This window comes from Pseudophryne corroboree, chromosome 5 (genome assembly GCF_028390025.1).
Source record: "Pseudophryne corroboree isolate aPseCor3 chromosome 5, aPseCor3.hap2, whole genome shotgun sequence".
NCBI classification, from domain to species: Eukaryota; Metazoa; Chordata; class Amphibia; order Anura; family Myobatrachidae; genus Pseudophryne; species Pseudophryne corroboree.
Window position 1 is genome coordinate 350304548 of NC_086448.1, and position 14697 is coordinate 350319244.

General features: G+C 46.1%; 1 protein-coding gene across 3 annotated transcripts in view; it reads left to right on the forward strand.

Moving 5' to 3' along the window:
* FIGNL1 (fidgetin like 1) overlaps nucleotides 1–3953 on the forward strand; it is a 59906-nt gene extending 55953 nt beyond the window's left edge. For all 3 annotated transcript variants that reach the window (XM_063922627.1, XM_063922626.1, XM_063922628.1), the window contains exon 2: nucleotides 1712–3953. In XM_063922627.1, the coding sequence (XP_063778697.1) occupies nucleotides 1720–3720 (2001 nt within the window). In that variant the 5' untranslated portion in view covers nucleotides 1712–1719 and the 3' untranslated portion in view covers nucleotides 3721–3953. The remainder of the gene's footprint in view (nucleotides 1–1711) is intronic.
* The last annotated feature ends 10744 nt before the right edge of the window (nucleotides 3954–14697 follow it).

A 14697-nucleotide genomic window follows, 5' to 3' on the forward strand; every position in this document is an offset into this window, starting at 1 on the left:
GAAGTCCAGGGACAAAGCATTGTGTCCTCCCCCCCCACCGTGACTTGGTATTGCCGGCTCCATGCATTCTTTATAGCCCCGGCTGGGTGGGCTGACTTAACTCTACTCTGTGAGGGGGAAATTATCTCACCCCTTTGGGTTAAAAGGTGGAATTTTGAAAAATACCTTAGTGGGTGCCTACGTCGCAAAAACAAGCTACTGTCCAAATTTCAAGTTTCTAGTCCTTATGGTTCAGGAGATTTTGTGATGAGTCAGTGGTACTTGCCTTTTATTTATATAGATAACCCCTGTGTACAAAGGAGTGACCGCAGCAGATATCTCCAATATCTGCTGTGGTTTATCCATCTCTGACAGCAGCCTCTCCTCCCCATAGGTTTTACTGGTAGCTGCGAAGCTGTCAGATTTACTTGCATTCCAGAGTTTGGCAGCCACAGTTATCACCATCTAAAGGTGGCCATTTAGCCTATGAGCTAGATTTCCCAATGATTACTAGGAGAGGGTTCATCCAGAAACCCTCCCCGGGAATGGCTGCCGCTCATGCATGGTCTGCAGACCACACACGTGCAGTAGCACGCCCACGGTTACAAAATAGTAGTGACGTGACTTCTAATGCTATCACTACACTACAACCTCTTTTGGAGCCCCTGTCACTGTATGTGTTTTTTGAAACATTGGGCAGTATATAATTTATTGCTGTGATTAGTGACAATAAGAAATTTTAAATTATCAGGTCTAAAATCTGATAATTGATACATATTTCACTGTTAATGCACAGAAAATGAAGGTTCATTATTTGCTTTGGTATAGTCACGCCAATTAGCGTTACATGCAGCATTCACCATAGATAAATGAGCTCTAATTTTCAGTCTGTTCACAACACATACTGTAGGAAAAGTCTGCATATGAAGCCATTCAGTTCTTTTCACTACACTCCATTGATTGCAGAATACTTTCAAACTTCTCCTGGTGGTAAAATCCTGGTGGGGTGGGTGACCCAGAACTGTCCTTGTATCTGATATTGTACTGTTGCACAACTACTGCAAGGAAAGTTATTGGGGAGATATGATACTTGAGGTGGAGGTCGTAAATTATACACATTAAAGGTAAACATACATGTAAATTATATGTTGATGAAATAGAGACTTTTAAATTGTATTCATTCTTTTATTTGTTAATTAAAAGGGGGTAAGTCACTTGTTTTTGGGGCGCCCTGCAAATGATGAAGCAAAACAATTGTTGCTCCAGTTTCCTGCGAATACCGCAGTCACCCTTTGTTTCTGCTTGCACCCTCCTTGTCCCATCCAATAGTTTAAATGCCCTCTGCATGTCTAAACCCTGTCTATTAGAGTGTCCCATGCATGAAAAGCAATGGGTGCCAAGCACAGGAATATCGTCCCATCTGAAGTGACGGACGATCAGACGCTAAAGGGTGCGCTAAAACAATTGAACCACTTCCAAATTCTCCATTGGCATTTGATAATCACTTGTAGTGGTAGAATATTTTGTCTATAGATAATACAGTGTTCTGTTTTATGCTTAGATACTGAAAAGAAAATGTTTTAGTTGCAGTCTGACTGTTTGAAAGTGAAGATCAGTGGTAAAGGAAGTAAAACATGCTTAATCTCCGTAATACTTTCCATAGTCATTGCTTTTCTTTTTGGTAATATTCACATTGTACTACAGAATGTAATGTTTTGATTTTGTTTTGTAGGAACCACTATGCAGACACCTAAACCCAGCTCTGTTCACCTGACTGAATGGCAAAAGAACGCGTTTGCTCTGAGTTCCGGCACCTGCTCCCCAGGACAGAAGGCAGATATGTACCGTGCACATATCTCACAGATTCAGTATGCATGGGTAAACTCTGAGATTTCCCAGGCATCAGCAGCCCACCTGTTCAAGAAATATACTGAAAGGTACGCTGCCATTATTGACTCTGACAAGGAGGGGACTGGCCTGAATAACTACGCAGACAGCATTATTTCTTTGGCCAGATGTCCACGGAATGACAGTGACAAGTGGCAGTCTTCTTTGACTACCAGCAGTGTTTTAAAATTAAAGCGTGTGCAGGAAATGTTCCAGGCTGCTAGAACAGATTTGCAGTCTCTAGTGACTCCAGCAGATTCATCGGTCAGGGTTGGTAATGGGGTCAGCACCTTTGGAAATTCATCGGTAACAAGTAATGTCCTTAGCAGTTCAGGACATAAGAAAACCGAACTTACCTCATTAGAGTGTCCAGTAACAAAAGATAACTCGAACGTTATTCAGAATACAAAACATTCCATTGCAGCAAAGACAAAAGATTGCACAAATACTAATTTCTCACCCACTGCTCCACACTGCAGTAAACAGTTTCAGGCAAATCCAATATTTGGAATTAAGGATCCCAACGTGTCTACAAATGTATGTACTGTGTCTGGGCAAAATCTGTTTTCTTCCAGTACTACACATTCAGGAAAGAGGAAAACCTTTTATTCAACGGGGGAAGAAATTGGGGATACACAGAAATACCAGACCATTCCAAGGCAACCAGCTAGCAGACCTAACTGCGGTCCAACAGATGAAAGTGGCTTTAAAACAGCTAAAGAACAGCTGTGGGTTGATCAGCAGAAGAAGTATAATGGTCAGCCCCAGCATAACTCGGGACCTGGTACTTACAGTACTGGGAAAAAGTCACTGGGAGCCGTTCGCTCTCGTGGACTCCATGGAAAATTTGTGCCTCCTATTGCTAAGCAAGATGACTGTGATGTTGGCTATACGGCACAAAGAAAAGCATATGGAGAAAGTAGCACTGAGACAAATTTACCATCTGATGAGCGTTTGAGAAATATAGAGCCAAAAATGATTGAATTGATTATGAGTGAGATTATGGATCATGGACCTCCACTGAACTGGGATGATATAGCTGGTTTGGAGTTTGCCAAAACTACTATAAAGGAGATAGTGGTATGGCCAATGCTAAGGCCAGATATTTTCACTGGTCTTCGAGGGCCTCCAAAAGGAATTTTGCTCTTCGGACCTCCAGGGACAGGAAAAACTCTGATAGGCAAGTGTATTGCTTGCCAATCAGGTGCCACGTTTTTTAGCATCAGTGCGTCTTCACTGACTTCTAAGTGGGTTGGCGAAGGAGAAAAGATGGTACGTGCACTCTTTACAGTAGCTAGGTGTCACCAGCCTGCTGTGATCTTCATAGATGAAATAGATTCTCTTTTATCTCAACGTGGTGAGGGGGAGCATGAATCTTCAAGAAGGATCAAAACAGAATTTTTAGTGCAGCTAGATGGGGCTACAACTTCCTCAGATGACCGTATCCTGGTGGTCGGTGCAACTAACAGACCTCAAGAAATAGATGAAGCTGCTAGAAGACGACTTGTTAAGAGACTCTACATTCCTCTTCCAGAAGCCTCAGCCAGAAAGCAAATTGTTGTCAGCTTGATGTGTCGGGAGCATTGCATCCTCAGTGAGCAAGAAGTGGAGGCAATAGTTGTACAGGCTGACGGATTTTCTGGGGCAGACATGACACAGCTTTGTCGAGAAGCTGCCCTCGGTCCTATTCGTAGCATTCAGGCAATGGATATTTCAACTATTAAACCTGAACAAGTCCGACCCATTGCTTATATTGACTTCCAAAATGCTTTCCAGACAGTGAGGCCCAGCGTGTCCAAGAAGGATCTAGAATTATATGAAAACTGGAACAAAACATTTGGGTGTGGGAGATAAAAATAAAACCCATTATCAAACGCAAAGAAACTAATCATAAACAATTATTTATTATTGCACCGCTATTAAAGTATCAAATGAATCTCTTAAAGGCTATTAGTTCTAGAAGAGTTTAACTTCTTTATAAGTTGTACATCTTGATCAATTTACTCCAAATTTTTTTTTCTATTTATCCAATTTTGGTTTGCCTGTCACATTTGTTTCGAGGCAATAATAAAGACACTTGTACCAAATGTTTACTTGCTTAACTATGCTTTTATGCAAAGCACTAAAGTATGATACAAGGCACCCCTGGTTGTTTCCAGCACTGATAAACATTCATAAACTATTCTGTTAGCAGATGTACTTATTTCAAGGTTATACAGATGTGTCCACTTACGTCTAGCCTCTTGATACGTTAAACAGCCCTTCTAGTCACACCATGATGTGGCGTAACTTGGTTGCGCCGAGCGTCTTTTCATGCGAAATCGATGTGAATAGGACGCACAAGAAACTTATGCGGCATGCCTATAATCTGTGTGTGACCGTGGCTGTATCTGCATACGAAATGCTACAGTACTGTACAGTGTTTTCGTGGAAAGCACTGAAACGTACCATTTCTTATGCAGATACAGCTGTAGACGAACATAGAATATAGAGTCCAATATTCCAATGCGAATAAGATGCATTTTTGTCAAAAAAAGGCGCCCGACACGAGTTGCGTGGGACCTGCCCGCTTATTCACGCCAGGCATCTCCTGCTGAGTGGCATACTGAGGCTAGATGTATGAGGACATATCTGTACTTGTACATTGCATTTGTTTGCAAAGCAGACTGTTAAGGGGGGTACTCACGGAGCGATATTCTAAGCAATCTGACTAGATTGCTTAGAATTTGAGCATTATCGCTCCGTGTGTACCCCCTACAGCGATAGCTATCGCTGCTGCTAGATTGGCCTGCAGTGCAGGCCAATCTAGCGGGTCGCTCATTTCACCCAGCGCCCCCCCTGTCTCCCCCCGCACGCTCAGCACAGTTCGCGCTGTGCTGAGCGGCGGGAGAGATGCGTGCTGAGCAGTTCGCTCAGCACACATCTCTCCCGCATCAGCCCGTCTATATGGGCCTTAAAATTGAAAAATAGGAAAAAAAAACCTTTGTACTCCAGTTAAAATGGATGAACACGTGTAATGCGGACTCGGGCTAATTCACAGAAATTTTATTACAGTTTGACAATTTTTTTCTGAACATCACTGTCCTATGAGTTTTCCCAATAAAAATAGAACCGATTCCCCCTTCAAGCTACTGATTGACTTCAATGGAAAAACACTTATCGTCAGAGACCCGAGAGAGGGTAAGGATTTCCTGTCTCACTTGGAGGACTCCGACTCACTGCCAGCGACAACCTCTATCCACCAGACGACCTAGCCACTCTTGCATCCACTTGCACTCAAGTACCTTGGCCCACATATGACTCGGTTCTATTTGCTCCGGCCCATTTTACCAGTTAACGTTTACTGCATATAATGCATTGGCTGCTGGTTTTTTTTTTTTGTTATTTATTTTATTTTTTTAATTCTTTTTTTGTGGCGCCTTCCTATATGTTTTTCAAGTTTTAAACAATACATTTTTCTGCCGATTTTTTTTTTTTTTTTCCTCTTTCCTTTTTATAGCAATTGCTTAGCTCTTCCACAATACTTAATGCAACCGTATATTTACAAATTTGTTACAAGATCCTCCCCACCTTGCTTTCATTTTTATTGTTTTTCAGTCGGCGTTCAGGTCATACTGGAAATGTTTGAGCGTATAACCCGGAGCGCCTCAGTGGGAAGCACACCGACCTCCTTGACAATGTGTTTGAGGAATTAATGTAAAGGTTGCTGTAAACGGGTCGGTCTTGTTTTGTTTTGCGTATATTCCATTATACCACCAGTGTTTAATGTTTGGTTCTTCTTGTTACTGCATTTACTTCATGTTATTTCTCTCCCATGTTCTTTACCCTATGGCCATTGTCAACTCACTTTCGAAATACCTCACCACTGGAGGGACATGGTCCCTCACTTATTTTATATAATCCACGAGTTCACGTTGCTGAACTCTTACCTGTAAACACACTCCTCCTCCACCGTATCCCCTTGGAGGGAGTACGGTTATCACCCGATACTTCCTCACTCTGGACCAGTTGGTCCTAATTTCTGTGCCTGTTCCTCCTCGCTGGTCGTGAGGAACCTTTGCACGGACCCCTCCCCTTTCTGTTTCCCTCTTCTGGTCAACTACCTTTAACTCTCCTCTTTCCTCTGACGGGCCGGGACTCCTCACTTGTTCTCTACCCCTTTTTTTTTTTTTTTTTCTCCCCTCCTTTCCCTTTTCTTCCTCTCCCCCTCTCTCTTTCTCCTCCTCCTTCTTAATCTCTTAACTGCAACTCACAATGCCCCTGTTGCTGGCGTCTCTGATGGTCAAGGGCCTCAACACTCCCCAGAAACATTCGTCCTTATTTCGATCTCTTCGAACTCTTAGGGCGGGTCTAGTATTTATTAAGGAGACTCATTTTAAAGCCCAGTCACACCCAACCCTTGCCACCAAACGTTACCTGACGGCTTTTTATTCCTCGAGCCATTCAAAACACAATGGGGTGGCCATTCTGGTAAACTCCAAAACTCCGTTTACTCTGGGCTCCTCACACATGGACAAGGACGGGCGGTTTATTATTTTAATGGGTAAACTTGGACAGTTAGAATGCACAATAGCCACTGTTTACGCCCCTAACTCTGGACAAGCGTCCTTTTTCAACTCTTTCTTCTCCACACTGTCCAAAGTCAGAAAAGGCTATTTAATACTAGGGGGAGATTTTAATGCCGTCCCGGATACCCAACTAGATAAATCTTCTCACCAATCACGCTTACACCGCGACTCCTCATCCCGATCTCTAAACAAGCACACATGGGAATCCGGTCTCTTCAACGTTTGGCGGGCCCTCAACTCCACATCCAGGGACTACACTTTCTTTTCAATCCCACACCAATCTTACTCCCGAATTGACCTCTTCTTCTGCGGTGCCCTGGCCTCCAAACATATACTCGACTCATCCGTCATCACCAACCCGTGGTCAGATCATTCCATCATCACAGCTACCTTTGATTTTCTCGACACCCCGGCATCCCGACCTACTTGGCGTTTAATCGAAACATTGTTGAAAATCCCCCAATTCCAGGAAAAAATCAAATTAGCTCTTGCAGACTACTTCACTTTGAACATCACTGACTCCTCTTGTACTCCACTGATATGGGAGGCGCACAAGGCAGTTATAAGAGGTCATATCATTAGTTACGCCTCATACAGGAACAGGGAACATAAACAAAAATTTACTTGTCTCACAGACGAGGTCCACAATTTGGAAACCCAACACAAACAACGGCTCTCTCTACGCACAACTTACCACCGCCAGAGCGGCCTTAAACGCTTTGTTGGCCGAAAAGATTGAGTACTCACTCCGTTGGCTAAAACAAAGATTTTATGAAAAGGGTAATAAAGCTGACACACTATTGACCAACAGATTGAAGGCTCGGAAAGCGCAAACCGCCATACCGTCTATCAAAGATAACAATGGCTCACTCCAATATAACCCTTCCACTATTAACTCCCTTTCTCTGACGTCCTAGTGGATGCTGGGAACTCCGTAAGGACCATGGGGAATAGCGGCTCCGCAGGAGACTGGGCACAAAAGTAAAAGCTTTCTGACTAGCTGGTGTGCACTGGCTCCTCCCCCTATGACCCTCCTCCAAGCCTCAGTTAGATTTTTGTGCCCGGCCGAGAAGGGTGCATGCTAGGTAGCTCTCCAGAGCTGCTTAGAGTAAAAGTTTTAAATAGGTTTTTTTATTTTCAGTGAGACCTGCTGGCAACAGGCTCACTGCATCGTGGGACTAAGGGGAGAAGAAGCGAACTCACCTGCATGCAGAGTGGATTGGGCTTCTTGGCTACTGGACATTAGCTCCAGAGGGACGATCACAGGTTCAGCCTGGATGGGTCCCGGAGCCGCGCCGCCGGCCCCCTTACAGAGCCAGAAGAGCGAAGAGGTCCGGAAAAATCGGCGGCAGAAGACGTTCCTGTCTTCAATAAGGTAGCGCACAGCACTGCAGCTGTGCGCCATTGCTCTCAGCACACTTCACACTCCGGTCACTGAGGGTGCAGGGCGCTGGGGGGGAGCGCCCTGAGACGCAATAAAACATGTTTTAAACCTTATATGGCTAAAGAAATGCATCACATATAGCTCCTGGGCTATATGGATGCATTTAACCCCTGCCAGTTTTCCTAAAAAAAGCGGGAGAAAAGGCAGTTGAAAAGGGGGCGGAGCCTATCTCCTCAGCACACAAGCGCCATTTTCCCTCACAGCTCCGCTGGAAGGACGGCTCCCTGACTCTCCCCTGCAGTCCTGCTACAGAATCAGGGTAAAACAAGAGAGGGGGGGGCACTAATTGGCAGAAAATACATATACAGCAGCTATAGAAGGGAGAAACACTTATATAAGGTTATCCCTGCATATATATAGCGCTCTGGTGTGTGCTGGCAAACTCTCCCTCTGTCTCCCCAAAGGGCTCGTGGGGTCCTGTCCTCTATCAGAGCATTCCCTGTGTGTGTGCTGTGTGTCGGTACGATTGTGTCGACATGTATGAGGAGGAAAATGAGATGGAGGTGGAGCAATTGCCTGTAATAGTGATGTCACCCCCTAGGGAGTCGACACCTGACTGGATGGTAGTATGGAAGGAATTACGTGACAGTGTCAGCACTTTGCAAAAAACTGTTGACGACATGAGACAGCCGGCAAATCAGTTAGTGCCTGTCCAGGCGTCTCAAACACCGCCAGGGGCTCTAAAGCGCCCGTTACCTCAGATGGTCGACACAGACCCAGACACGGATACTGACTCCAGTGTCGACGGTGACGAGACAAACGTAATGTCCAGTAGGGCCACACGTTACATGATCACGGCAATGAAGGAGGCTTTGAACATTTCTGATACTACAAGTACCACAAAAAGGGGTATTATGTGGGGTGTGAAAAAACTACCCATAGTTTTTCCTGAATCAGATGAATTAAATGAAGTGTGTGACAAAGCGTGGGTTTCCCCCGATAAAAAACTGCTGATTTCTAATAAATTATTGGCATTATACCCTTTCCCGCCAGAGGTTAGGGCGCGTTGGGAAACACCCCCTTGGGTAGATAAGGCGCTCACACGCTTATCAAAACAAGTGGCGTTACAGTCTCCTGATACGGCCGCCCTCAAGGAACCAGCTGATAGAAAGCTGGAAAATATCCTAAAAGGTATATACACACATACTGGTGTTATACTACGACCAGCAATCGCCTCAGCCTGGATGTGCAGCGCTGGAGTGGCTTGGTCGGATTCCCTGACTGAAAATATTGATACCCTGGATAGGGACAGTATATTATTGACTATAGAGCATTTAAAGGATGCATTACTATATATGCGAGATGCACAGAGGGATATTTGCACCCTGGCATCAAGAGTAAGTGCGTTGTCCATTTCTGCCAGAAGAAGTTTATGGACACGACAGTGGTCAGGTGATGCGGATTCCAAACGGCATATGGAAGTTTTGCCGTATAAAGGGGAGGAGTTATTTGGGGTCGGTCTGTCAGACCTGGTGGCCACGGCGACGGCTGGAAAATCCACCTTTTTACCCCAGGTCACCTCTCAGCAGAAAAAGACACCGTCTTTTCAAACTCAGTCCTTTCGTCCCCATAAGGGCAAGCGGGCAAAAGGCCACTCATTTCTGCCCCGGGGCAGAGGAAGGGGAAAAAGACTGCAGCAGGCAGCCTCTTCCCAGGATCAGAAGCCCTCCCCCGCTTCTGCCAAGTCTTCAGCATGACGCTGGGGCTTTACAAGCGGACTCAGGCACGGTGGGGGCCCTTCTCAAAAATTTCAACGCGCAGTGGGCTCACTCGCAAGTGGACCCCTGGATCCTGCAGGTAGTATCACAGGGGTACAAATTGGAATTCGAGACGTCTCCCCCTCGCCGGTTCCTGAAGTCTGCTCTACCAACGTCTCCCTCCGACAGGGAGGCAGTATTGGAAGCTATTCACAAGCTGTATTCCCAGCAGGTGATAATCAAGGTACCCCTCCTACAACAGGGAAAGGGGTATTATTCCACGCTGTTTGTGGTACCGAAGCCGGACGGCTCGGTGAGACCGATTTTAAATCTGAAATCATTGAACACTTACATAAAAAGGTTCAAATTCAAGATGGAATCACTCAGAGCAGTGATAGCGAACCTGGAAGAAGGGGACTATATGGTGTCTCTGGACATCAAAGATGCTTATCTCCATGTCCCAATCTACCCTTCTCACCAAGGGTACCTCAGGTTTGTGGTACAGAACTGTCATTATCAGTTTCAGACGCTGCCGTTTGGATTGTCCACGGCACCACGGGTCTTTACCAAGGTAATGGCCGAAATGATGATTCTTCTTCGAAGAAAAGGCGTCTTAATTATCCCTTACTTGGACGATCTCCTGATAAGGGCAAGATCCAGGGAACAGTTAGATGTCGGAGTAGCACTATCTCAGGTGGTGCTACGTCAGCACGGGTGGATTCTAAATATTCCAAAATCGCAGCTGATTCCAACAACACGTCTACTGTTCCTAGGGATGATTCTGGACACAGTCCAGAAAAAGGTGTTTCTCCCGGAGGAGAAGGCCAGGGAGTTATCCGAGCTAGTCAGGAACCTCCTGAAACCAGGACAAGTGTCAGTGCATCAATGCACAAGGGTCCTGGGAAAGATGGTGGCTTCTTACGAAGCGATTCCATTCGGAAGATTCCATGCAAGAACTTTTCAGTGGAATCTGCTGGACAAATGGTCCGGATCGCATCTTCAGATGCATCAGCGGATAACCCTATCTCCAAGGACAAGGGTGTCTCTCCTGTGGTGGTTGCAGAGTGCTCATCTTCTAGAGGGCCGCAGATTCGGCATTCAGGACTGGATTCTGGTGACCACGGATGCCAGCCTGAGAGGCTGGGGAGCAGTCACACAGGGAAGAAATTTCCAGGGCTTGTGGTCAAGCATGGAAACGTCTCTTCACATAAATATCCTGGAACTAAGGGCAATTTACAATGCCCTAAGCCAAGCAAGGCCTCTGCTTCAGGGTCAGTCGGTATTGATTCAATCGGACAACATCACGGCAGTCGCCCACGTAAACAGACAGGGCGGCACAAGAAGCAGGAGGGCAATGGCAGAAGCTGCAAGGATTCTTCGCTGGGCGGAAAATCATGTGATAGCACTGTCAGCAGTGTTCATTCCGGGAGTGGACAACTGGGAAGCAGACTTCCTCAGCAGACACGACCTCCACCCGGGAGAGTGGGGACTTCATCCAGAAGTCTTCCACATGATTGTAAACCGTTGGGAAAAACCAAAGGTGGACATGATGGCGTCCCGCCTCAACAAAAAACTAGACAGGTATTGCGCCAGGTTAAGGGACCCTCAGGCAATAGCTGTGGACACTCTGGTAACACCGTGGGTGTACCAGTCAGTGTATGTGTTCCCTCCTCTGCCTCTCATACCCAAGGTATTGAGAATTATAAGACGGAGAGGAGTAAGAACTATACTCGTGGCTCCGGATTGGCCAAGAAGGACTTGGTACCCGGAACTTCAAGAGATGCTCACAGAGGACCCGTGGCCTCTACCTCTAAGGAAGGACCTGCTCCAGCAGGGACCTTGTCTGTTCCAAGACTTACCGCGGCTGCGTTTGACGGCATGGAGGTTGAACGCCGGATCCTGAAGGAAAAAGGCATTCCAGATGAAGTCATCCCTACCCTGGTCAAGGCCAGAAAGGATGTAACCGCAAAACATTATCACCGCATTTGGCGAAAATATGTTGCGTGGTGTGAGGCCAAGAAGGCCCCTACAGAGGAATTTCAACTGGGTCGTTTCCTGCATTTCCTGCAAACAGGACTATCTATGGGCCTAAAATTAGGGTCCATTAAGGTTCAAATTTCGGCCCTGTCGATCTTCTTCCAAAAAGAACTGGCTTCAGTGCCTGAAGTTCAGACGTTTGTCAAAGGGGTACTGCATATACAGCCTCCTTTTGTGCCTCCAGTGGCACCTTGGGATCTCAATGTAGTGTTGAGTCTCCTAAAATCACATTGGTTTGAACCACTCACCACTGTGGAATTGAAATATCTCACATGGAAAGTGGTCATGCTGTTAGCCCTGGCTTCAGCCAGGCGTGTCTCAGAATTGGCGGCTTTGTCATATAAAAGCCCTTACCTAATTTTTCATTCAGACAGGGCAGAACTGAGGACTCGCCCTCAATTTCTCCCTAAGGTGGTTTCAGCGTTTCACATGAACTAGCCTATTGTGGTGCCTGCGGCTACTAGGGACTTGGAGGACTCCAAGTTGCTGGACGTAGTCAGGGCCCTGAAAATATATGTTTCCAGGACGGCTGGAGTCAGAAAATCTGACTCGCTGTTTATCCTGTATGCACCCAACAAGCTGGGTGCTCCTGCTTCTAAGCAGACGATTGCTCGTTGGATTTGTAGTACAATTCAGCTTGCACATTCTGTGGCAGGCCTGCCACAGCCAAAATCTGTAAAAGCCCATTCCACAAGGAAAGTGGGCTCATCTTGGGCGGCTGCCCGAGGGGTCTCGGCTTTACAACTTTGCCGAGCAGCTACTTGGTCAGGGGCAAACACGTTTGCTAAATTTTACAAATTTGATACCCTGGCTGAGGAGGACCTGGAGTTCTCTCATTTGGTGCTGCAGAGTCATCCGCACTCTCCCGCCCGTTTGGGAGCTTTGGTATAATCCCCATGGTCCTTACGGAGTTCCCAGCATCCACTAGGACGTCAGAGAAAATAAGAATTTACTTACCGATAATTCTATTTCTCGTAGTCCGTAGTGGATGCTGGGCGCCCATCCCAAGTGCGGATTGTCTGCAATACTTGTATATAGTTATTGTTACAAAAATCGGGTTGTTTATTGTTGTGAGCCATCTTTTCAGAGGCTCCTACGTTTATCATACTGTTAACTGGGTTCAGATCACAAGTTGTACGGTGTGATTGGTGTGGCTGGTATGAGTCTTACCCGGGATTCAAGATCCTTCCTTATTATGTACGCTCGTCCGGGCACAGTATCCTAACTGAGGCTTGGAGGAGGGTCATAGGGGGAGGAGCCAGTGCACACCAGCTAGTCAGAAAGCTTTTACTTTTGTGCCCAGTCTCCTGCGGAGCCGCTATTCCCCATGGTCCTTACGGAGTTCCCAGCATCCACTACGGACTACGAGAAATAGAATTATCGGTAAGTAAATTCTTATTTTTTAAAACCTACTATGCGCGCCTATACAATCTCCCAGTTCGACCACCCACCCTCGACCCGAACCACCCACCTGCCTCTGACTACCTAACATCGTGTGACCTACCCTGTTTAGACCCAGAGACTTCTTCAGGCTTGGACAGGCCTATTACCGAAGAAGAGATAGCTTTTGCTATCAAATTTCAGAAACCGTCTAAAGCTCCAGGCCCAGACGGCTTTCCAATGTCATACTACAAAACCTTTCAATCTTCATTACTCTCCCACCTCGCAACAGTATTTAATCTAATATTGGAAGGCTCCCCTTTCTACCCTCAAACCACCAAGGCTACTATTACTGTAATCCCAAAACCAAACAAAGATCCCCACCTAATTACTAATTACCGGCGCATGTCGCTATTGAATGCCGACCTCAAAATGTTTGCCAAAATATTGGCCAACAGGCTTAACCCTATTCTTCCCTCCCTAATTCATCCTGACCAGGTGGGCTTTGTCCAGTTCCGACAAGCGCTTGATAACACCAGACGAACGATTGACATTATTCAGTATATTAACCTCCACAAGATTCCATCTCTGGCGCTTGCTCTGGACGCGGAGAAGACCTTCGACAGGGTTTCTAGGCCTTTCATGATGCAAACCCTGCAACACTTTGGTTTTCAGGGTAAATTCCTACAGGCCATCCAAGCCCTATACCAAAATCCCTCAGCTTCAGTACACTTGAACGGTTTACTGTCAGACCCCTTTACGATCTCCAATGGAACTAGACAAGGGTGCCCGCTATCTCCCCTCATTTTTGCACTGATAATCGAACCTCTCGCGAGCCGCATCAGGGCCAACCCAGATATTTCCGGGATTATCATCAACCGCAATCATTATACTGTTTCCCTATTCGCTGACGACATACTCCTCACATTGACGAATCCGACCATCTCTCTGCCCAATCTCTTTCAAGAATTGTCTATCTACGGCAACCTCTCGGGATATAAAATCAACCAGTCGAAATCCGAGGCCCTCTCCCTACACATCCCCAAACGTCTCAAGACCCAGTTGCAAGCAAACTTCGAATTCTCATGGCGTAAACATTCACTTAAATACTTAGGAGTTTTCATAACCAAATCTTACAGCTCTCTTTACCGGGCTAACTACCCCCCGATCATAAACTCGATTCTCAAGGATATTCGCCAATGGGACTCTTACTATCTCTCTTGGATAGGACGCATTAATGCTATAAAAATTAATGCACTCCCCAAACTCCTGTATTTATTCCAAACACTCCCAATTCTAATCCCCCCACACACCCTTCGCTCTCTCCAGTCCTCGCTATGTGAATTTATTTGGAACCACACAAAACCTCGACTCCGAAGGGAAACCCTGGCCAAACACTCTCAGAATGGAGGCCTAGGCCTCCCCATCCTTCAGCGTTATTTCACTGCGACTAAGCTGAGCTAATTGGTTGCTTGGCACGCCCCGAAGCATACTAAATGTTGGGTCGATCTAGAGAGCGACTTAATTGGCGTCCTTTCGGTCTCCTATCTACCTTGGATTCACTGCAAAAGTTACCCTTATTTTAGCCACCCTACACCTACTGTAGAGCTAACACTTAGGAATTGGGAGCTCCTGAACAAAAGACTGAAATTGTCTACTGGCCCCTCCCCCCTAACCCCTATTTGGAATAATTTGGCATTTACCC